This window comes from Prionailurus bengalensis, chromosome C2, assembly GCF_016509475.1.
Source record: "Prionailurus bengalensis isolate Pbe53 chromosome C2, Fcat_Pben_1.1_paternal_pri, whole genome shotgun sequence".
In the NCBI taxonomy this organism is placed as follows: domain Eukaryota; kingdom Metazoa; phylum Chordata; class Mammalia; order Carnivora; family Felidae; genus Prionailurus; species Prionailurus bengalensis.
The window spans coordinates 18676357-18700551 of NC_057350.1; the positions used below are offsets into that span (position 1 = coordinate 18676357).

General features: G+C 41.2%; 1 protein-coding gene across 8 annotated transcripts in view; it reads left to right on the forward strand.

Moving 5' to 3' along the window:
• Nucleotides 1–24195, forward strand: part of LOC122491270 (amyloid beta precursor protein) — a 279513-nt gene that overhangs the window by 106202 nt on the left and 149116 nt on the right. For all 8 annotated transcript variants that reach the window (XM_043593800.1, XM_043593801.1, XM_043593802.1 and 5 more), the window contains exons 4-5: nucleotides 12540–12652; nucleotides 15079–15272. In XM_043593800.1, coding sequence (XP_043449735.1) covers nucleotides 12540–12652; nucleotides 15079–15272 — 307 coding nt within the window. The remainder of the gene's footprint in view (nucleotides 1–12539; nucleotides 12653–15078; nucleotides 15273–24195) is intronic.

The following is a 24195-nucleotide window of genomic DNA, read 5'->3' on the forward strand; positions in this document are numbered from 1 at the left end:
AATTGATCACATACTCTATAAATAAAAATTAAAATATGAGAACTCCAAAAGGAGAAGTGAGAGAAAAGGGCTGTTTGCTGGTAAATAGGGTTAATGGTGGTAACAAACTGAATTGTAGTGATCTTCCTCTCGGTGATTAAAATGTACGATATTCCAGGGATGCCCGGGTGGCTCAGGCGGTTAAGCGTCCGACTCTTGCTTTCTGCTCAGGTCATGATCTCCCGGTTTATGGGTTCGAGCCCCACATCGGGCTCTGTGCTGACGGCTCGGAGCCCGGATGGGATTCTTTCTCTCTGCCCCTCCCTGCTGTGCTCTTTGTCTCTCTCAAAATAAATAAATAAACTCAAAACAAAATGTCTGGCATTCTGATAGCATATAGAACTATGAATACAGCCTTTTCAGTGTATTCACACTTGGGATTTATTTCTCCGTGTAGGCCTTTATCTTTGGATTCAGATTTTACCCCATAACCTCAACCTGCCCACATCCAACGGCTCACTCGTTGAAAGATATTCCTGATCTCTGAAATTTGACCCTAAGCTAGTACTGCCCTATGGTGGCCACGAGCCCCGTGTGGCTGTTGAGCATTTGAATTGTGGCCAGTCCAGACTGACACGTGCCATAATGTAAAATACACGGCAAATATCAAAGAGTTAGTCTGGAAAATGGCGGGGGGAGAGTGTAGACCGTTTTAGGGATAATTTTTTACATGGATTGCGTGTTGAAATGACAAGGTTTAGGATCTGCTGGGTGAAATAAAGACTATTACCAAAACTAAGTTGACCTTTTTTAATGTGACTCCTAGAAACTTAAAACTGCTTCCGTGGCCTGTGTTCCAGTGGACAGCCCTCCTCTGTGCTCTTTCATGAAGGACTCTGTGTCTCCTCCATGGAGCTGGGCCCACAGTGGGATTCAGCAATACTGTGTGGGAGCAGAGATGATCTCTTAAAATTAAACCCAGTTGTCTCAGGTGTTAATTTTTTATCCTTGTCCCGCATCTTGTCTGAGCTCCTGTGGCCAGAAGGTATCACTCTCCTCCCCTTTTCGTGCATGGAAATCACTAAATCCTCCTGAGTCACTCTGTCACTTTCTCCCTTCCGGCTTCAAATGCAGAATTCTTTCTACCCTATTCCTAAAATTGTGCCAGAATGAGAAATCTATGGGACAAGACCCAGGCTTATGGGAAGAAGGCATGAATAACTTGATTATATATATATATTTAACGTTTATTTATTTTTGAGAGACAGAGACAGGGCGCAAGCATGGGAGGGGCAGAGAGAGGGGGGAGACAGAATCTGAGGCAGGCTCCAGGCTCTGAACCGTCAGCACAGAGCCTGACGCGGGGCTCGAACTCACGGACCGCGAGATCATGACCCGAGCCGAAGTCGGCCACTTAACCGACTGAGCCCCCCAGGCGCCCCGTTATGCTGTGCGTATTTTAAGGTAATTAAAAGAAAAGGCAAAAGACAGGCCATTGTAACAAGTGTTTCATAATAATCTGTAACCTGAAAAAAACAAAGCAGCCCAAAACGTTAATAAGATTAGTTATAATGGATTACCTTCAGTCGATTCTCGCTGCCTGAAGGAACAGCTGAATCAAATCACTTGGGAACTTGTTACACAGGCAGACTGGGTCCCACCTTCAACCTGTCCAGTCAGAGACTGTGCTTTAACAAGATCCCCAGGCGATGCGTGTGCGCCTCGAAGCCCGAGAAGCCCCCTGCTGTTCGCACAGTTTCTCAGTGTAGTCGGTGAACCACCTGAATCAGAATCCCTCTGGGGAGGTCTGTTTTTCAGGCACATCCCACATGCCCAGATGCAGGTGCTGGGATCAGAGGGAGGAAGGATGGGTCTATATGCTGAGGCCGCACGCCAGGGGTTTCCGAAGCATTTTAGAGTTTGTACACCCCTGATCTGGAAAGACTTAGCCATTATTTTCATAATTCTGTCTTTTAACTGATGTTGGAATTACTACAGATGTAAGTAACAAAGAAGGCCCATTGTTGATAAAACAATGAATATGAGTAATACAACAAAAGAGAGGCAACAGATTTAACTAATCTGGGGTCGGTTAGCCAGGAAGCCGTGACGCAGAATTTGTGGAATGTGGTAACACTTTACTCGGGTGTAGTGAGCATTACAGTTGAGCCAGACCTGGAGCCCAGCCTGGTTCTGTTATTAGCTGTGCAGAAATTACTCTTCAAGCGTGAGATTCCTCACTTGTGAAGGGTAATTGAATTCTATGATGTTGCGTGTACATTTCTAAGTCAAGGTTAAACTTAGAAACCAAAGCATCTCCTTTCCTATTGATATGTGTGAGGACTCTGAATTTCTTCAGGTTTTTAAAAGAATTTAAATGCTGCACATCACACAAATGATTCGGTGAGAGATTTGCTTAGAAGACTGTAAACCAAGCTCTGTCTAGTTATTATAAATGCCATAGAAGAGAAGCCCATCTTAGCAAGATCTTTTTAACCCCAGTTTCTTTGCAGCTATAGTACTTTCACGGACACCGTTTTGAAGGCCAGAATGGTGATGCAAAGGCAAATTGGTATGAAATTTTATATGGAGACTTCCAAAAAAGTTTTTAAGTAAACTTGAAGTTTTAGACTTAGAGAAAAATTGAGATGATGGCCCAGAGGATGCCCATATACCCCCTCAACCAAGTTTCCCTTATTATTAACATCTTCCATTGGTCTGGTACATTCCTTACAATCAATGAACCAGTTTTGAAACCTTATTATTGATAAAGTTCATACTTTGTTCAGATTTTTTTTAATTTTCAGGGTCCCCTTTAGGAAACCCATCACATTTGGTTGTCAGATCTCCTTAGCCTCCTCTCGGCTGTAGCAGCTTCTCAGACTTGCCATGTTTTAAATGACCACGGCAGTTTTCAGGGGTACCGTCAGGTATTTTAGGTCATGCTCCTGTGTTGGAATTGTCTCATGGTTGGACTGGTGTCATGAGTGTTTTGGAAGACCACAGAAGTAAGGTGCTCTTCTCATCGTATGTCATTTGCACATGTTATCAATTTGGTATGTCACCGTTGATACTGACCGCAATCGCCTGGCTGGGGTGGGGTTGGTCAGCTTTCTCCAATGTAGTTACTCCCTTTTCTTTTTTTTTTTTTTTAATTTTTTTTTTTTTAACGTGTATTTATTTTTGAGACAGAGAGAGACAGAGCATGAACAGGGGAGGGGCAGAGAGAGAGGGAGACACAGAATCGGAAACAGGCTCCAGGCTCTGAGCTGTCAGCACAGAGCCCGACGCGGGGCTCGAACTCACGGACCGTGAGATCATGACCTGAGCTGAAGTCGGACGCTTAACCGACCAAGCCACTCAGGCCCCCCAAGTTATTCCCTTTTCTACCATTGCCTGCTGTGTTCAGGAAGGAAGTCACCATGGGTAGCCTACAAGGAAAGGAGTAGAGATTTATGCTTCACCTCGTTGAGTGAGGGTAGAGTATCTATGTAGATTATTTGGAACTCTCCTGCACATATTTGTCCCTTTCCACCTATTTATTTATTTATTCAGTCATTTGTACTTAGGAATACTTTGAGTTATAATCCAAGACTACTTGATATATTTTATGGCTCAAATTATTTCCGCGCTGGCCACTGGGAGCTTTTTCAGTGGACTTTTGTGCTTATTTGAAGTATCTTCTTCTTCTTTTTTCTTTCTTTCTTCTTCTTCTTCTTCTTCTTCTTCTTCTTCTTCTTCTTTTTTTCTGAACAAGATGCTCCAGGCTCCTGTTGTATATTTTCTGCACCACCCCCTAGAATCAGCCATTTCTTCAAAAAGCCTGTGTTCCTTTTATTGGAGAATGGTATTAAAAACTGAGATGTGGATGCTAAGTGTGGTCATTGCCTCCAGAATTCCTTACCTACTGGGTCCTCTCAGCTGAAAGAGGGAGCAACATATTTCTGTACACTCACCCTTGTATTCTACATATCTGTGTATACTCTTAAAGCCACGCATCTGTATCTGTATTAAGCCAGATACGAGTTCATCTTGATGTCTCCAACTCTCCTGTATTCCTACCACATGGATCATTTCACCTGCTCTACTTATCGGTAAATTCTCATTCCAACAGTGAAAAGCCTGGCTTCCAGCAGCCATCATCCATTTAGTTAATTATTCAATTTCAGCACACTTGCATAACCCAATCAGACTTGTTAACTCATTCCTACGCGAGGTTTTTTAAAAGCTGCAGAACTGCCAGCAAATCTTCATTTTGTTCCTGTCTTTTTTTTTTTTTTTTAATTTTTTTTTTCAACGTTTATTTATTTTTGGGACAGAGAGAGACAGAGCATGAACGGGGGAGGGGCAGAGAGAGAGGGAGACACAGAATCGGAAACAGGCTCCAGGCTCTGAGCCATCAGCCCAGAGCCTGATGCGGGGCTCGAACTCATGGACCGCGAGATCGTGACCTGGCTGAAGTCGGACGCTTAACCGACTGCGCCACCCAGGCGCCCCTGTTCCTGTCTTTTAAAAATATATCCATTGCACTGTTTTCATTGGTTAAGACCAGTGTTATTCAGAGTCTTGGTCAAACGCTATTTCTGTCTTTTACCCAACCTGGCATTTATGCGTGTGTATAAGGCTGTGCTCCCCTCACTTGAATAAAACAGAGAGACAATTTAAGTGAAACTTCTGGTTTTCACTTTATTTTTGCCTTTACCTTAACATGATCCATTTAGTGTCTGCCCTCTGGCAGAGACTTCTGAGGCCAAGAATGCTCAGTTCTGTTATCTAGTAATAGCTACAATGAAATGTTGGCGGTAACAACAGTCCCTTCTTAAAGCAGTTTGTAATTCACCCTTTTGTCCCCTTGGAGAACCCAGTAACTCCCTCTATGAAGCAAAACTTAACCACAGTTTTATCACAGGAGGAGGTTTGTTGAGAAATATTTTGGCTACTCCGTAAGTATTCTTCCCATCTCTTGAGTACAAGTGCCTCCCAGAAAAATTTCTGTTTGTTAACATATGGAAGTTACAGAATACTGATGCGTAATGAACAAATTCAAGAAAAAAATGTCCATGGAGGGAGAATCTAAAATGGTAAAGTAAAAATTTGCCTGAGTCAGTATCTGTCTGCGGTCCTCATCATGCTATGCATTATGTAGTTGTGTGGGTTAATAAGCATGTAAATCTAGGACATTCTACTTGTCCGCATGGCCACGAGGGACAGATGGAAGGTTCTTGTCCAGCCTGTTTTTGGTCATTGTCAGTATAAAGTATCCTCTAGCTCCTGGAATAGGAACAAGTGAGATCCTTGACTCTGTCCTACACCCTTAGTTGATCCTTCAGATTCTTCCTTCAAACTTTATCCAGAATCTTACCATTGCTCACCATTCTCTACCATCATCTTGGTGCAAGACATTGTCATCTCCCACCTGGATTACTGTAACGGTTCCCTACCGGCTCTTTGTACTTCCAATCTGGACCTGTAGGACAGTAAGAATTCATTTAGAAAAACACTCCAGAGTCTTCTTGTGTTACTTAGGGTTCTGGCCAGAGTGTGGGCAATGTTTAGGACCCCGCACAGTCCACTGTCACTCACTCACCCATTGACCTCCTCCCCCTGTCATTCCTTTGTGACAACACTGGCCTCCTCCCTATTCTGTGAACTCAGCAGGCATGCTCCTGCCTCAGGACCTTTGCACTTGTTCCTTCCTCTGCCCTGAATATTCTTTCCTCTGTTATCTTTCTGATTTGTTCCCTCACTTCCTTAGGCCTTCACTCAAATGCCATATTTTCAGGGAGGCTTTCCCTGACTACTCTATTTAAAATTCCACCTCCTCTGCATGACCCCCTCCCACCAATCCCTCTCCCTTTATCTGCTTTATCTCCATAGTGTTTATTACTGTTTGACCTTCTGGTTTGGGTGTTTTTTTTCATCATTTCCCACTAGAATTTCATTTGGTTTCATCTCTTTTGTCCACTGTTGTATTCTCAGCATTAATTAAAAGTAGAAAGTATGCGGTTAAGAGTTGGCACAGGAAGCACTGACTGCCAGAGGGAATCCAGGAAACCCCGCCCCTCACAGCCACGCCCTCTGTAGAAAGTGAAAAGATTGGTCACGTGGATTCTGCACTCATAGGGACTCCATCCCGCTGTGTTGACCATGATTATTTATCCATTACATCATAAGCAATGCGCCAGCATAGAACCGTGGGACTATAACTGAACAGTGATGATGTACTGAGAATAAAACCTCACTGCCTTCAGTAGGCACATAGTAGGTGATCAGTAAACAATGAAGAGTAGTTGTTTCTACTCTTATTAACTATAATTGACATTAATACGAGAAGCAGTAGTGGTTGATGAATGGATGCTGGGGGGGGGGGGGAGTAATAACACCAGCAATAATAATTGTTGCAGGCACGGGGCTGAGTGCTATATGAATATTGACTCATTTCGTTTTCCCAGCTCTCCCATTTACTGTGTGTGACCTGGGCTGATTATATAATTTCTCAGGCTCACCTTCTCCCCTTACACAGTGAGACCATTGTAGTTGCCTCTGAGTGTGGTGTGAAGTGATGTACACAGAGCATTTATGGCCACGCCAGGCACAGAGTCCAGAATCACTGAAACTGTCCACATCTTACCTGGAGGGCCAGGTCTGGGCCATGTCTTCATCTCTCATGGTCAAGTATAGCACAAAGAAGCAAACAGGCTTTGCCACTTTTCAGTGATTATGTTGCCGGAACATTCTTACCCCGACCCCCTTTCTCATCTCCCCTTTCCTGAATCGTTTTTAACTCTTGAGAGACCAGGAAGGGAGGACGCCCTTTGACCAAATCCATAGACCTCTGACATTTTTAGCCCTTTTATTCCCACGATTCTGGCCGACACCACTTTAGTCTTTGCAAGTTCATAGAAATATTTTTTAATCCTGAAATCTCTGTACCTTGAAGTTCTTAATTATGGTTCTGGAATCTGTAATCAATCTATTCAATCCCACTGTGACTCTGAAAAATCTCAGCCGCGTGCGATGTTGCTCTTTTCCTCTGACAGCCCCCACCCCGTTTCTCCCCGTGCCGTGAATTCAAGGTCCAGGTGGTTTTCATTGTAGCACCTCATACTCAATTCTGGCTTCTTCCTGGAATCATCTGTCTTTTGAAAAGGCAGCATAAGAAAATTGAAAAATACATTCCTATACTTGAATTCCATGATCCGGGAGACTCCACTACTTGCCTGTTTAATATTTATTCCCACTTCTTCCTTTCTAAAAGAACCCCAGATTTTTTTTGTTCACGATGACAATGTGCTCTGCTGAAAATAGTCTCACAGATTCCCTTGCAGCTGACTGCGGCCAGATAACATAGTGCTGGCATGTAGGATGTAGATAATGGGGAGGAGGGTGTCCATCCCGTGTAAAACAGCCAAGCTGCATTAGGGCAGGAAAACAGACAGGAAGCCATCATCCCTTGGCCTGTTCCTCCTGTTTCCTGCATGCAACTTGGACTTGAAATGAAGACTTCGGTTACTGTGGCCATTTTGACCACGGAACATGAAGACAAAAACCACCGTGCTAAGGATGGCAATACAGAAAGATGGGAATAGGGGCGCCTGGGTGGCGCAGTCGGTTAAGCATCCGACTTCAGCCAGGTCACGATCTCGCAGTCCGGGAGTTCGAGCCCCGCGTCGGGCTCTGGGCTGATGGCTCAGAGCCTGGAGCCTGTTTCCGATTCTGTGTCTCCCTCTCTCTCTGCCCCTCCCCCGTTCATGCTCTGTCTCTCTCTGTCCCAAAAATAAATAAACGTTGAAAAAAAAATTAAAAAAAAAAAAAAAGAAAGATGGGAATAGCCTGGACCATGAGTGCATCATTGAAAATGTCTAGCAGCCCTAACCTCAGTACCAGACTTCTTGTGTGAGAGAAAGAACCCCGTCGTGTCTTTAAGCCACTGCTCATCGTGTGTCCTGTTGTATGCCGTGCAGTGCATCCCCAGCTGTTTTATGTGGCTTGCCAGGTAATTTAAGTCTAGTTTTATCGTCAAATAGACTGCATCGTCGGTTATAACATTTCAGCCCTTTCTAGTCTAGAAGTGAATCTGCTTTTATAAAAGCCGAAGAGAATTTACCAAATAACCCATTTCAACCAGAGTTTAAACAATGAGTTGAGTTACCACTCCTGGATGAAAAGCTTAGAGACTCAGATTTTTAGGCCAATTCCACCGCCAACTGGCTCTGTGGGCAAGCCACTTGACCTCCCATCTGCAGAATGAGGTAATTTGAGCTAGACAATCCTCTCCAAGACCACCAAGGAGCCAGTGGATTTAAGGCCTGCAGAGTCCCGGTTGAACTGGGCATCATTGTGCATGTTGCCAAGACTTTTTGGCCAAACCCAGATCTTGTTCATTAGCTTAGAAAATCCCCTTTCAGTTGGAGTGTGTGTGGTGTGTGTGTGTGTGTGTGTGTGTGTGTGTGTGTGTGTGATATAAATTGTGAATTTTTTTCAACAAGAAACCAGATTGTATGCTTATTCATAAATGTGCACAGTATGTATTGAGGAATTTATCCCTAGGATTAAATGGTGCCAAATGCCCCAGAGGTCAACATTAACGGGAATCTGATTTCTCATTATGGTACTTAATTTATTTTGATCGCTTTCACTTGAATTCTTTTAAAAATTGTGTGTATTTTTGGTTTTGGTTTTGGTTACCTGAAAGATCAAACCAAAGAAAACCAGAAGGTTTATTTAAAAAATATGTTTCATACAGAAACTCGAGGTAAATACTGTCAGGGTTTTTTTTGTTTTGTTTTGTTTTAATTCAAAGACTATTTTTTAAAGCAATTTTAGATTCACAGCAGCACTGAACGCAAAGTACAGAGTTCCCATGTGTCTCCAGTTGTATCATAGACATTTAAGAATAATTCTTTTAGACATTTAAGAATAATTCTTTTAGACATTTAAGAATAATTCTTTTAGAATTAAAAGGGGAAAGAATATAGGCCATATTAAGCTAAACTAGCTTGTGAGAATGGATTTGTTATATTTTTACCACTCCTTTTTAATTCTTTATTAAAAATTGTTAACAGATTTTTGTGGTTTAATTGCTTAAAATTTCTGATGTGGAACATTCTAGTATGTTTCATCAATTTTGAAAGTAATAATTTAAGCAGGGCTGTAAAACCATCAAGTCATTGCCAAATTTTATTTTAATGTTAGAGTACAATGAGTTTCCTATTTTGCCATTAGTCCTGAGGGCTTATTAAATAACCAGTATTTATCCTTGGGGAAAAAAAAGCAATTTCATTTGAGGAGGCATATATTTCTTGGCTATATACATTGTTAGAAACCCAAGAGCATCTTTACAATGCTAAATGGAGGCTCCTTTTGCAAATTAAAAAAATTCTAATATCTTTTTACAAATTAATGCAATACGTGTCCTTTTGATGAACATGACATTTACCAAAGCAAGTATCTTTCAACCACTTTGGCTTTTTGCATTAAAATCTAGTCTTCTGCAGACTGGCCTAAAGGCAAGTAAAACAAGACCTTCTGTTTGGGAGCTGTTAGCCAGTTTATGCTGCAAGAACTCTTTCAGGTCAAGGTTGAGAGTATCCAATATTTGCTCCTTAGTGTCTCATGAACTGATTTAATATCCTTGGGCCAGGCATTTGTCTTTCCAATAATTACTTGTAAAATTAAAAAAAAAAAAAAAAGAGCACTTAGTGGTTGGACATTTGTGAATATGGCGGTATGGCTTGACTGACCAGAGCCAATAAATGAAGGAGTTATCTTCAAGCCTTTGATCACCTCTGGCCTCCTATGGCCTTGAAAATTGGGATGCTGAGATATCAAGTATTCTTGCTAACAGCTACAGTTGACTGCCTTTCCTGAGAAACCATCAAGCGTCCACCTGGGGAAGGTGTATTGGCTTTGGATGAGATTACTTTTATTTTCCATTCTCCATCTCCTCTGGATTTTAGTTTGGTTATTTTTGTTTTGTTTGGTCGTATTCTATGTAAAAGAAAAGGGAAAACGTGATGTCACTTGCATTATTGTTATTTCCTTCCCTATACTGTACATCTGAACGTTCATCTCCGGGACTAGGTTATCATCTCCTGAGAGTAGGTGGCCTTCAGCACGTGTCTTGGCGGTCTTTTCTCCCGCGGGAAGTGAGATTGATACTATAAAAGGTCTGCGCACGGCTGTTGTGACGCTGAGGTGCAGTGACGTATGTGACTAGGTGTGTGGGTCCTAGGTGCCCAGGACTCCTGGGTTCCTTTGCCACGCCCCCTACTTGCAGCCTTTGGCGGCTCATATTTCTTGCATTCTCTGTGACTCACAATACGTTGCTCGGAGCATCATAGACTGTCTTAAAGGAATGACAAGATGAAAGGCTCTTTATCCTCTATGATTTGGTTAGGTTTTCATATAAATATTATTAATTAGACTAAGTGCTTAAGTATCAGGAAACATCTTGCATGTTTGAGCCACAAACCGACTAAAGTTTAAGCGCCTTTATAGAAAGTTTTAAAGAACCCTTTTCTATAACGGGAATAAACAAGTTTTTTTTCTGCCCCCCTCTGAGGGCCTTTATTGCTCTTCAGGGTGCATTTAAGAATATTTTATGTTAACACACTGTGAAAGAAGAAAATGTGTTCTTGCTGGAGTGTGGACAACTTTTATATCTTATTTGGAGTCATTGGTTTAAATATGTTCTTGCATGTCTTGCCCAAAGCATGGCAGCACCCTACTCCGTGGTCTCCCTGCTTTCCTGGTCTACCTACGCTCGCTTGATAAAAGAGTTTCTCAGAAAAACAAACTTGAGCATGTCATTCCTGTTTAAAGTATCTTTTGGCTTATGTTGCCTCCAAAATGGTATCCAGAACCTTAAATTCTCCAGGTGGGAGTCCAACATTTTTCTCCCGCCTCATTTACTTCTGGACTCCCTTATCCACTCACCTTGTATTCCAGCCATATTGTGCTTTTGTCTCCTCTACAAATACCCTTGCCCTTTTTTTCTCTTTTTTACACAAGAAATTCCCTCCTTCTGAAGGGCCTTTTGCCATTCATCCATCCATCTCTCCAGGATGGTCATGTCTGCCAGAACTGGGCCAGGGATTGGGAGCTGAATGTTAAACAAGACAGGTAACTGTCCTTACATCATGGAGCTTCCATTCATTTCTGCACGGCATCCTCCCACGTATCCATTTGGACTCATCTCTGATGTTGTTTCTACTTTGAGTTTTTCCCCAGTGCCTCCAAGCGGATGTGTTCACTCTTTGGGCCCAGTCTACATCTGTTACATCTCTTCTTTATCTCTGTTACAGCATTTCGTGTCTTCATCAAGATACCGGCTGCCTGTTGTGTACAGAATCTATGCTAAAAGCTGGGGATACTTGGGGGGATACTAAGTGTGGCTCAGTCGGTTGAGTGTCCAACTTCGGCTCAAATCATGATCTCGCGGTTTGTGAGTTCGAGCCCCGTGTCGGGCTGTGTGCTGACAGCTCAAAGCCTGGAGCCTGCTTCGGATTCTGTGTCTCCCTCTCTCTCTGCCCCTCCCCTGCTTGCTCTCTCTCTCTCTCTCTCTCTGTCAAAAATAAATAAACATTAAATTTTTTTTTTAATCTGGGGATACTCTAGTGAACAAAACAAATAAAAAACTAAGCTTGTAGCTTACATATTGGAATTATCCAACTTGTACCCTCATAAGAATGTAAGCATTCTTGTAGGACTTTATGTAATATCTTTATTATATCTGTGGTACCTGGAATGCTAGAAATAATTTGCATGATCCACATTTTCTTTAAAAATACAGCAAAAGTCTAAGGCACAGTCTTCATAATTTAATTGAATTAATCTCTGTGTGTGTCACATATATAAACATATGTATGTCTATAATTTTAGGAAGTAGAAAAATGCTAAATTTTGTAATAGTTTACAAACAGATTAAATGTCCAAGAAGGGGAGGGAAGGATGAATAATTATTTATATTGATTCCACTCAAATGATTGCCCAGACAGTGTCAATCTGCATTTTTTTCCTCCTCGTTGTAATTCACTAGAAGCCTTTTGCATGATTAACTTTGCAGTCAGAGATATATGTTAATTACGTAAAGATTTCGCTTAAAACATGTAGGAAATAATTTCTTTTAATTTTTTTTATGTTTATTTATTTTTGAGAGAGAGAGCAGGGGAGGGGCAGAGAAAGAGAGGGAGATACAGAATGTGACACAGGCTCCAGGCTCGAAGCTGTCAGCACAGAGCCTGACATGGGGCTCGAACTCAAGAACTGCGAGATCATGATGTGAGCTGAAGTCAGAAGCTTAATCGACTGAGTCACCGAGGTGCCCCATGTAGGAAGTATTTTAACCATCAAGGTTGATATAGCAAGAAACTGGGCTCAGGACACAGGACTCTACATTGTAACAGTACTTGTCTTTCAGTACTGGATTGATTACTTGGTCATTCAAAAAGCTGTATAACTTCTGAAGTACTTTCAGCCCTTCTTTGCTTGATATCAGCCCAGTGATAAGACATCTGTGATGCAGATGGAATGACACGAAGTGTTTTCCTTTCTTGCAGTTGGCGAGTTTGTAAGTGATGCCCTCCTTGTTCCCGACAAATGCAAATTCTTACACCAGGAGAGGATGGATGTTTGTGAAACCCACCTTCACTGGCACACCGTCGCCAAAGAGGTACCAGCCATACATTTGTTCTTTTAAAGTGAAGATTTCCTAAGGAGACGTGTCACGACATGTTAGAAGATATTTTCAGGCAATAGCTATGGTGATAAAGAAGTTATATTTTTTAAATTTTATTTATTTTAAGGATTTATTTATTATTATTATTTTAATGTTTATTCTTGAGAGACAGAGAGAGAGAGAGAGAGAGAGAGAGCGAGCGAGAGAGAGAGAGCATGTGCGCATGAGCCAATGGAGGAGGGGCAGAGGGAGACACAGAATCCGAAGCAGGTTCCAGGCTCTGAGCTATCAGCACAGAGCCCGACGCAGGGCTCGAACCCATGGACTGCAAGATCATGACCTGAGCCGAAGTCGGACGCTTAACCGACTGAGCCACCCAGGCATCCCTATATTTATTTATTTTTTTTTAAGAACTGTCGAGGAGTAAACTTTTAGGAGTCCAAAACAGATTTAGTTAGCTAGACCTATTATGTGTCTATGCCATGTTGTATAAATCAGAAACTAGAATCTTACACTGCATAAACCTTAAAATATACCTTTTTTCCCGATGATTTTTTGCCAAATTATTTTTTTTAACCAATTGCTTTCTTTTGTCATATACAAAGCTTTTGTAATTTGACCTTTTCCCCTGTCGTCTCTTGGGGAATACAGTGGTGGAAGAGGAAGTAGCTTGTCCAGTACCAGTGGTCTCTTCAGTTACGCCATCCAATTTTGTGTTCGCCACACCATACCGCCACCTTCATTTTTCCACAGTGGTTGAATCACTGGATTCACCAGTGCAGACCTTTGTCAACCCCTGCTTTTGGCAAAGTGGACAAGACCTAAGACAATTAGCATAAAATGTCCCTTTTTATTATCATCTTCAAAAGTGCTTTGTGCCTTTGATATATTATGAAAGTGTTCTCATAAGTGTATATAGTTTTTGAGGAAGACCAGTCTCCTAGAATTGGGCTCCCTTGTCTAGTCTAGTTCATTGGTTCTCAAATGCAGTCAATTCTATTTCCTCCTCCTTCCCCAGGTACATATGCCAACGTCTGGAGACATTTTTGATTGTCACAGTTGGAAGGGGTGGTGTTACTGGCATTTGGGGGCTAGAGGTCAGAGATTCTACTAAACATTCTTCAGTGAACAAGACAGCCTCTCCTCCCTCTGTCCCCTGTCCCCAAGAATTATCTGATCCAAAATGTCAATAGTACTGAGGCTGAGAAACGCTGATCTGGCTCATATAGCTTTGAAGTTGTTAGGCAGAAAACACCCCTTAAGAGTTAGCATTAATTTTGCCTTTTATTAAAAAAAAGAATGGGGCGCCTGGGTGGCGCAGTCGGTTAGGCGTCCGACTTCAGCCAGGTCACGATCTCGCGGTCCGTGAGTTCGAGCCCCGCGTCGGGCTCTGGGCGGATGGCTCGGAGCCTGGAGCCTGTTTCCGATTCTGTGTCTCCCTCTGTCTCTGCCCCTCCCCCGTTCATGCTGTGTCTCTCTCTGTCCCAAAAATAAATAAACGTTGAAAAAAAAAAAAAAAAAAAAAAAAAAAAAAAAAAAAAAAAAGAAATTTAATTTACTGTAAAACAAAATTTTCTTTATAAAAAAGAAGAGCTTTTTCAATCTTAAAAAAACAGACCAGATACTTTGAAGCTTAGCTACCCATCTAATAACCTCATTTTCTTTTCTTCTTGAGTTAAAAAAAAAAAAATTGTTACTAAGAAAGAAAAATGGCTTTAATTCCTATGAGGTCAAAATACAGTCTGTAATATTTTCATTGTTTATCCATATGTGTTGAATTATTAATCTTTCCTCTGTCACCAGTGGATGCCTTCAAAGCTTTATGTTAATCTCGAGTTGTGCAAACCTTGCAAATCCCAGGAAAGCAAAAAAGATGTTGAAAGAGAAATCTCTAATTTAGACTGTAAATTTTGATTCATAGCAGAGGATAATTTCTTTTCTTCCCAGGATTGTTATTCTGGAAGTGAGCCAAGAGAGTTCGAATTTCTAGAGTAAGATACATCCAAGTGAGAGAAACTTCCATCTGTAACGGAGATGGAAGTAAGCTGGGGATGTACATCGAGCCGTCACGTCTTCCTGATACGCTAATGACGCAAGAAAGCACTGGTTCTCTGATATCTATTCACAATACAGTTCTCTTCTAGATCCTTTTTCCCAATTAGTTTCCATTCCGGTTGTTTTTATTAATTTCCGTAATATCACAACATAGCCTTCTTAAATAAGTAATACGTAGTTTTAAAAATAAGGGTGCCAAAGTGGTCTGTGCTGAAGACACTTGTAAATCCACTCAAAAACGCAGATGGTCCTTTGCACTGTCCAACTGGCCCTTGGTACGTTGGGTCTCTGTCAGTTACGAGATTGGGGCTTTTCTTACAATGAAACCAACGCACTCTCACTGTTTCCTCCTTACCTTGCTGTAGACCTGCAGTGAGAAGAGTACCAGCTTGCATGACTATGGCATGTTGCTGCCCTGTGGAATTGACAAGTTCCGAGGAGTGGAATTTGTCTGTTGCCCGCTGGCCGAGGAGAGTGACAATATTGATTCGGCAGATGCAGAGGAGGATGACTCGGACGTCTGGTGGGGCGGAGCAGATGCAGACTATGCCGACGGGAGGTAAGGTGGCTTTTGTGTTTGCTCTCTCGTGGACGCCAGAACGTCCAGATTACAGTCTTGTTTCTTCTACAGATGTATCTTCCCGTTTCTCATTAAAGGGATCTCTGCCCACTCCTGTCCAAGTTTGCTTGTAGGAGGGAAATAAAATCTAAACCACGAAGTCCTATTATGGTAATGGCCACCTGTGTAACCTAATTGATCAACCACCGCTGAGTTACTTTTAGCTGTTTTATGTCGGTGTCCAAAGTTGGGATCAAAATACCACTGATACTATAATAGGTAGTTCTGTAGAGAATTGAAATCTGAGTGAGTGACTGGCATTCTGTTTTGGTCTAGAATTTAGAAATATTTTTTAAACAAGATTTTGGAATTGCTTCATCAGTCAGTAGCTAAGTCTGAATTTTTTGTTAGAAAGGTTGGTTTTGTCTTTTGGTTCATTTTTGTCAGTTTTTTTGGCATTTAATCATCTCTTTGTGAACGACGTCAGAGGCATTCATAAATGTTTGCTTAAAGTTCTTTATCTTTGATTTCACGATAGTTAAAAGAATTGTATTTTCACCTCTTTGGGATCTTAAACCCATAACTTCTAGATTCTTACGTTTTATTAAAAGCAAACCTCTATATTCACATCATCAAGTTATAAAACTAGAAGTTGGGCGTTAGAAAGGTTACCTGCTTCAGTCATCAGTTTCACGCTCCATCATCCCCCAGTGGTGATGATTATCTCACTTCTCCTTTTCCTTCAGGACCCCCTCAAATGTTCCCTGGTGTCACAGGTTTTCCAATAGAACATTAAGTATGAATTTGTTAAGACTGATGGTTATTAATGTAAAGTTTTCTGACTTACAGAGTCAGGTACAGATCTTTTATAATGTATTTTGTAGAATTTTTAAAAAATAATTTTACAAAAATACAACTAGATTTTTCAAACATATAAGGCATCCTAATTGTCATTTCTTACCAGTTTAATGATATCAGGTTTCCCTTTAGTGGCTATTTTCCAGTTTTACCGTAACTTTTTTTGTTAAGCTCTTTTGTGTTCCCTCTTTGCTAGATTGAGAAAAATTGTGTTCAGTGTAGCAGGATATGGAGCTAAACAGACAAATCGGGGAATTACAAAAGAGAGAAAGAAATAAGGGAAAAGCCAACTGTATGCTTCACAATATTTCTCTCTGTAAAAGTTGGAAGTTCATTAGAATAAACTCCTTCTCTGAGGCCATTAAACCCCAGGAGAGCAGGACTTGCCAATGCGAAAGCGTCTGAGCTCTTTTTCCACAGGATGGATGGATTGTGTTCCGGGCCGTGGCTGGGCCCCCACCAGTATTCCATGAGCCAGGTGTAGAGAAACGTCTGTTGGTTTGGGGTTAATGGCTGCTTTGTCTAAAAGTTGGAATTGCCTGGTTCTTTTTGCTTTTATGATAGTTTTTTTCGTATTTTTCTTCAGTCATATCTAGATTTGAAAGTTTCAGAGTGAGTTCTTGAAAGAATTCTTGTCATCGGGGCTCTTACTACATTATGCCAGTGCAACCAGTATTGAAAAGGGAATTTGAAGCTGGACAGCCATTTTCTTTGTTCATAGCCTGTTAGATACTTGATCATTCCACATCACTAAATTGACTCCGTACTTCATCAACAACCCAAATAATGGCGAGTAAACCAAGAGAGCTCCATGATTGCTGTTAAAATTAGGCAGCTAGCTGTGCACTTGTAACCCTGTATCAAGGTTGGTGACCAACCATTCATGACCATTCATATAGAAGGGACTTCTGTAATTAAGAGTGGGTATTTTGGGGCACCTGGGTGGCTCAGTCGGTTAAGTGTTTGACTCTTGATATCAGCTCAGATCATGATCTCACAGTTCATGAGATCAAGACCCATATCAGCCTCTGCACGGACAGTGCGGAGCCTGCATGGGATTCTCTTTCTCTTTCTCTCTGCCCCTTTCCTGCTCATGTGCATGCGCACCTGTTCTTTCTCTTGCTCTCAAAATAAATAAATAAAAAGAATGGATATTCTTGTTGTATCCTGAGAGTGACAGGCTTTTGCCAGGGTCTCTTTTTTCCCTCAGTTAACACTTTTTTTTTATGTCTTGTAAAACCTACTTTCTATTGGGAATAGATTTGGATGTGTCCTTTTTTTTCCTTCTGCAATCCCTTCAACTTACTGACCTAATTGAAAGCATTACTAACATGATATCTTATGAAACCTTCTCAATGGCCCTGTCTTTTCCTACACCCCTTCTCACCAGTGTTGGAAAGAGATCCATAGGGCTTCCTCATTTATTTATTACTGTTATTCAGTAATTAGATTCTTTGATATCCAATCTCTCTGGTTAATACCACTGTCTTCTGTGGCAGTCACCAAACTATAGGATGCCAGTGTATTATTCTTTAATATTGTTTGCTGTTTTTTTTAATTTGCTGTATTACCTACAACTAGGGCAACTATGCAATATATTATTCAAACCAGATTTGACCCTAGGACCACAGTGTGTACGCACAAACTGAGCTATATGGTCATATTAGCTATCTCTATCTTTAGCCATATCACCATCCAGGTTGGCAGCTAGCTGAAATGCTAGCTGGCTCCTTCCTAGTCCCCTTTATTTAAATTCCATCTCTGCTGGCTGCAACACAGATATCCCTTGGACTCTGTCATCACTTAGAAATACTGTACCCATAGGGTTCGTCAGCTTTGACATTCCTCTCTGACCGGGATCTTCTCATCTTACACCCAAAACACTCATTGAGTCTTCTGGAATTTCACCCTGCTTTCATAATCTCCTCCCCAATTCAGGCTCTTAATCCATTATCCTCTTTTTCTTTTCTTTTCTTTCTTTCTTTCTTTCTTTCTTTCTTTCTTTCTTTCTTTCTTTCTTTCTTTCTTTCTTTGTTTTTTTCTGTTTTGGTTGGGAGGGAGGGCCCTTCCTAATGTGGATGGACCCAATGGGTAACTATTTCTACATATTCATTTGAATATCAATCCTGGAGTTGTCGATACCTGTCCCATTTTCTTACCAATTTTTGTCAATCTTTTGTATTTGGGAAAAAGTAGTTTCTCCCTTTTAATGCTTCCAAGTTTTGTAAGGGTGATGTATCATGTCATGTAACCCTACCAGCTAATTCTATTTCTTATTCATGCTGTAACACCAGCTGGGATCTTAGTGTTAGTAGATGTGTCTAATTGTCATTATTTGATGACCTATCACCTTCCACATAGCAGCTGACCCAAGCCACCTTCATTCTCCTTGGTTCCTGGCATCACTCTCCTTCATGCTCCACACATGACCCCTAAATAGTCCCTTATCATGAGTTTCTGCATCATGGTACCTGGGAGTTTATAGGTGCTTGTACATGTTTGTTGAGTAAATTCATGAATTTTCTTGATATCAGCTTGAGGTATCTTGAGAGGTACCTCAGCATCTTTCTCTTTCTACCTTCTTCCATTTCTTTGTTTCCCATTTTCCCTGTTATGATTATGTTCTAGCTGAACACGACTTGATTACCTCCACTCCTTTTCTTGGATTTTTTTAACAAAATGTGTTCAAGACTTTTTTAATGTAGTTTTAGGGTGACTCAAGTCAGTTGAGCGTCCAACTTCGGCTTTGGTCGTGATCTCACAGTTCGTGAGTTCAAGCTCCACATCAGGCTCTGCGCTGACAGCTCAGAGCCTAGAGCCTGTTTCAGATTCTATGTCTCCCTCTCTCTCTCCCCGCCCCCCCCCCCCCATTGCTTGATCTCTCTCTCTCTCAAAAAATTAATGTTTAAAAAATTTTTAAATAATAAAGTAGTTCTAGGTGAGCAGAATGTACACAGAGGTCCCAGATATCCCCGCCCCCCTCATACATGCATAGCCTCCGCATCATCAACAGCTCCCACCAGAGCAATACATTCGTTACAATTGACACATTATCATCCCACTTCCCTACTTTCCAGTCAGGGCCCAGCTCACCCTTGGGGTGCATACTGTGGGTTAGGACAGATGCGTAATGACATGTACCCATCCTCACGGTGTCGTACAGAGTATTTTCACTAAAATCCCTTTGTGTTTCCACCTGTTCATCCCTCCCACCCTTCAGCCCCTGGCAACCACTGATCTTCCTCTTGTCTTCGTAGTTTCACCTTATCCAGAATGTCACATCATTGGAATCATACAGCATGTAGCCTTTTTCACATGAGGTGCTTTCGCTTAGTTAGTAATATGCATTTAAGATTCCTTCATGTCTTTTCATGGCTGTCTTTCTAGCTTGTTTCTTTTTAGTGCTGAATAATACTTCATTGTCTGGATGAACACAGTTTATTTGTCCATTCATCTACTCCAAGACAGCTGGATTGCTTCCAGGTTTGGGCAGTGTGAATAAAGCTGCTGTAAGCATCCATGTGCAGGTTTTTGTGTGAACCTAAGTTTTTTGTTCCTTTGGGTAAATACCCAGGATCCCGATTGCTGGATCATATGGTAAGAGTATGTTTAGTTACAGGAAAGCGGCAAACTGTCTTCCAAAGTGGGTGTCCTATTTTGCATTCCCACCAGCAGTGAGTGACAGTTTCTGATGGTCCACTTCCCCACCAGCTAGTGGTGTCATCAGCATTCTAGATTTTGGCCATTCAAATGGGGGTGTAGTGGTATCTCCTTGCTTTAATTTGCATTTCCCTGATGACATACGACGTGGAGCATCTCTTCATATGCTTTATGCCATTCACATATCCATTTTTTTTTTTTTAATTTTCAGTCTTCCTTATCATTTATTTGCTCCTTCACCTCTACCCACAGAGTGCTGTTTGTGTTCCGAACTGACACTGCCTGATTTCAGATCGTCATTTACTGGCTACTAGGCTAACTCTTGTGACTGTCCCTTACTACCTCAGCGGCTCACTTGCCCCTGTTAACCTTGGTGCTTTTTTTCTTAAAGGACCCACCATACCTTGACTTCTTATTACTTGGCATTCATTCTACCTGACCCACACACCTCTGTTTATTCTCTTCCCAGATCATTCTCCATGCCTGAGTCATGTTCCCATTTTGCGTTTCTGATCCTGTTCACACTTGGTAGAAAATACTGGATGATCCCTGCAGCCTATAGGAAAGTTCAGATTCCCTTGCAGGCCATCCAGAAGTCATTACCTGGCCCTAGCCTGCATTTCACCATTCTACGTGTGCCTCACCTTACATACTGCACCTGCACACCTCGACCTTTTCTTTGCCTAGGCTATCGATCCCACCTTTCTAACCCCTTCTGCAATCAAATGCTCTACCCCTGAGCTATACCCCCTCTAGCCCCTTCTGAAAATGTGTTTCCTTTTTCAGAAGATGGTGTTAATACGCCACAAAGACATTTGTCAATTCTAAAGTGCTAGACCTGTAAAATCCTATGTATTTTTTAACATTCACCCCAAAAGACCCCTCTTTTACAAGTCTGCTCTGATTATCCCTTGAAATACTTTGCTTCACTGTCCTACCCTTGCTTTGTATTATTTTATTTATATTGAGTTTTCTTCCAGTTGATTGTAGTCATTTCTTTCTTTATCTGACACAATCTAACCTGTAGTTTATGTACCAAAAATGTCTTGCACATTGGTCTTCAAGAAATATTAGCCAAATTCAATTATTTATTTAAAAACATTTTTCATAGCTTTTGGTAAGGACTTCATGGCCCATAAATAGATGTTATAGACACACTTGTGTTTCAGCTCACTTGTGTCCCTTAGAAATATAAGGTGAGCCACACAATGCACATTATACTTTCTAATAGCCACTTTTTTTTTAAGATTTTTTTTTTCAATATTTATTTTTGGGACAGAGAGAGACAGAGCATGAACGGGGGAGGGGCAGAGAGAGAGGGAGACACAGAATCGGAAACAGGCTCCAGGCTCCAAGCCATCAGCCCAGAGCCCGACGCGGGGCTCGAACTCACGGACCGCGAGATCGTGACCTGGCTGAAGTCGGACGCTTAACCGACTGCGCCACCCAGGTGCCCCTCTAATAGCCACTTTTGAAAGTAGCTAGAAAAAGCTGGTGAATCCATTTTGATAAGATTTAATCCAGTATATTCAAATATTATCATTTCAACATGTAAATAATCTGAAAAAGTTGTTAGTAGTGAGATATTTTGTGGGGTTTTCTTGTTTGTCTCTTTCATACAAGGTCTTTAAAATCTAGCACATGTTTTACGCCCATAGCCCATCTCATTAGGACTTGCCACATCCCAAGCGTTCTGTGGTCACACATGGCTGGTGGCTCCCGTACTGGACGTCATAGCCCTTGATACTTCAGATTTCGAATCACTCTTTATTTTCCGTTAAGACAATGGGTTATATAGCCAGTAATACATTCTAAGGGGGAATTCTTACTTTTTTATTACTTTTGCAACTGTCCGTGTTTTTGAAATTTAAAAGAATTGTTTTGAACTTGCTATAGTTAGGGTATCCGGTTCCTTGTATCACTTCATTTTTTCAGTGTTTGTCTGTTAGCCCTGCAGGCGTGTATTCCTTTATCCGCATCTGGCAAAGCAAGTGGGAAAAGGAAGAGCTTTTGCATCACTGACCCGCCCACAAGCTGGGCTCCTGCCAGCTGGCAGCTTCCCAGTTCCAGGAGCTAGCCCTCCTTGTGACACTTGAAATGCAGAATCAGTACAGGAATTTGACACATCTTTCTTAAAACTTCCTCTGGGGACACCATATGACAGTTTTTGAAGAGGAGAAACTGTAGCGTTACTCTGATCCTCCCAGAAACAAAATTTGACCCACAGTTGAATACACTTTGTTGGTTGGTGGGTAATGAGATTTGTTTTGGTAGGAGGTGAGGGCTTTCCTATGGCTAATGCGGCATTTAGAAGAACATTCTTGGTGGGATGAGCTCTGTGTTAATGACCTTATTGAAAAAGAGGTAAGTCTTTCGAAAGAATGAATGTGGACAAATCAGTTATTTGTAAAGTTCTTTGGTAAATAACTCAGTATTTATCTCTCCAGTGTTAACAGTGATTAAGTTCTCAGACCCCCTCAAAATACCTTTTTATGCGATCAGTAACGTAGCTTGCTTATGTTAATAGGATGCAGATTCCAACTGCATCTGTGGGTAAGAATTTTCTATTGGAAAATTCACTAGAAAACTAACATACGCAGTCTGGCCTTGCGAGTGCAGATCTGGGGTGCAAATTTGCTCCCACCTGGATCCATAGAATACAACCGAAAATCCGTATCATCCACGGGGCTTGTTGAGTTTGTACAGCAAATAACATAAGGGAAGACCCTATAACAGCACTTTCCCTCATGGGAGTGGGTCCTTCCTCTTCAAAGTAGGTCCCCACATTGTTTCCCCCCAAACAAAATCTCAAATGATATAGCTTCTTGTTTTCAGGGTTGCAAACATAGATGAGTATGTTTTGAGAGGTAACCTAGTGTATCTTCTTAGATAATGAGAGGATATTTCTTTCTTTTTAATTAAAAAAAAAAAACCCACTTAAAATAGATCCAGATGACTGATCGCTTTTGACTGCATCTTACTGTGCCCTTCTTTGAACTGTATTTTGTAGCTCAGGAGAGTTTTCTTTCATTGATTAAGGTTTGCTCAACAGTGTGTGTGTATGTGTGTGTGTACACGCATGTGTGGGCACCTGGGAACACACAATATCTTAACAGCACTCACTGAGCCCAGGCAACTGAAACACTTCTGTCGGCCTTGCCCTGCTTTGTACCATAAAAGCCAGCCCAGCACCACTGACTTATCAAGGTACCGAGGACCCTTTATATTATTATGATTTCTTATACTTGAAATTATCTTACAAAAGTAAGAATAAAGAGATAGTAAAAATAACTTTGTTTAGAAATTTTAATAAGAATTAATATAGTAAAGGGCCACCTTTATAGTAAAGGGGCGCCTTATAGTAAAGGGTGGCTCAGTTGATTAAGGGGCCAACTTCGGCTCAGGTCATGATCTCACAGTTCGTGAGTTCGAGCCCTGCATCAGGCTCTCGTGCCTGGAGCCTGTTTCAGATTCTGTGTCTCCCTCTCTCTCTGCCCCTCCCCTGCTTGAGCTCTGTCTCTGTCTCTCAAAAAAATAAACGTTAAAAAAAATTTTTTTAAAGAATTAATATAGTAAACATTTTAATTTGAATTAAAATTTGAGTACGGTAAACCCAGATTTTTGTTACATCTTTTCTTGATTTTGAAGGTAGAGATTTCCGAAGTGGGCAGCATTTTGTTTTTAATGGAACTAGCTGCTAAACAGTCACCTGCTGTGCATGAACCTGGGCTATATTCATCTTAAAAATACCGACTGCAGATTTAAAATACATCTCTATTGGGTTACATCCTGTTGTACTTCTTGGTTTTTTTCTTGAGTTTTCACTTGATAATTGTAAAAAGAATCAATACTTTAAAACTTAGAGAGCTCACAATTTTGTTGAAGAGACGAGCCACTTTCTGTCCATTATTACAAAATATTTCTAAGTTTGGATATATAAATCCCCATGAGATTCATCAATCCATTTTTTTTCTTTTCAACTTTACATTGGTTCTTTACTTCTAATCACCTTTGTACACCCTCCTGCCTTTGGTAGTTGTCTGTTTACAAACCACGTACAAAAAATTTTGTTGCCTAAACATGATAAAATTTATTATGCAAGCATCCTAAAGGAGGAGAAAATGCTGTCACACATCTTTTTAGCAAAAATAGTGAACGGTGTCCTCCTTCCTGTGGAATGACTCCTTGGATGAGAATCCTGTACTTCCTTCTTTGCTTAGAATTCTAACACTGCTCCCTCTTCAGTTCTCCAGCCTGAGAAAATCCATCTAGGATATCGTCATCTGAAGATATCTGATATCTGATATCGTCTGTGGTCTTGCCTATGTGATCAGTTTCATTCATAGCGAAATTTGTCTAATATTTGTGAAGTACCTCCTGTCGCTTTTCTTCTGTTTGCTAATGT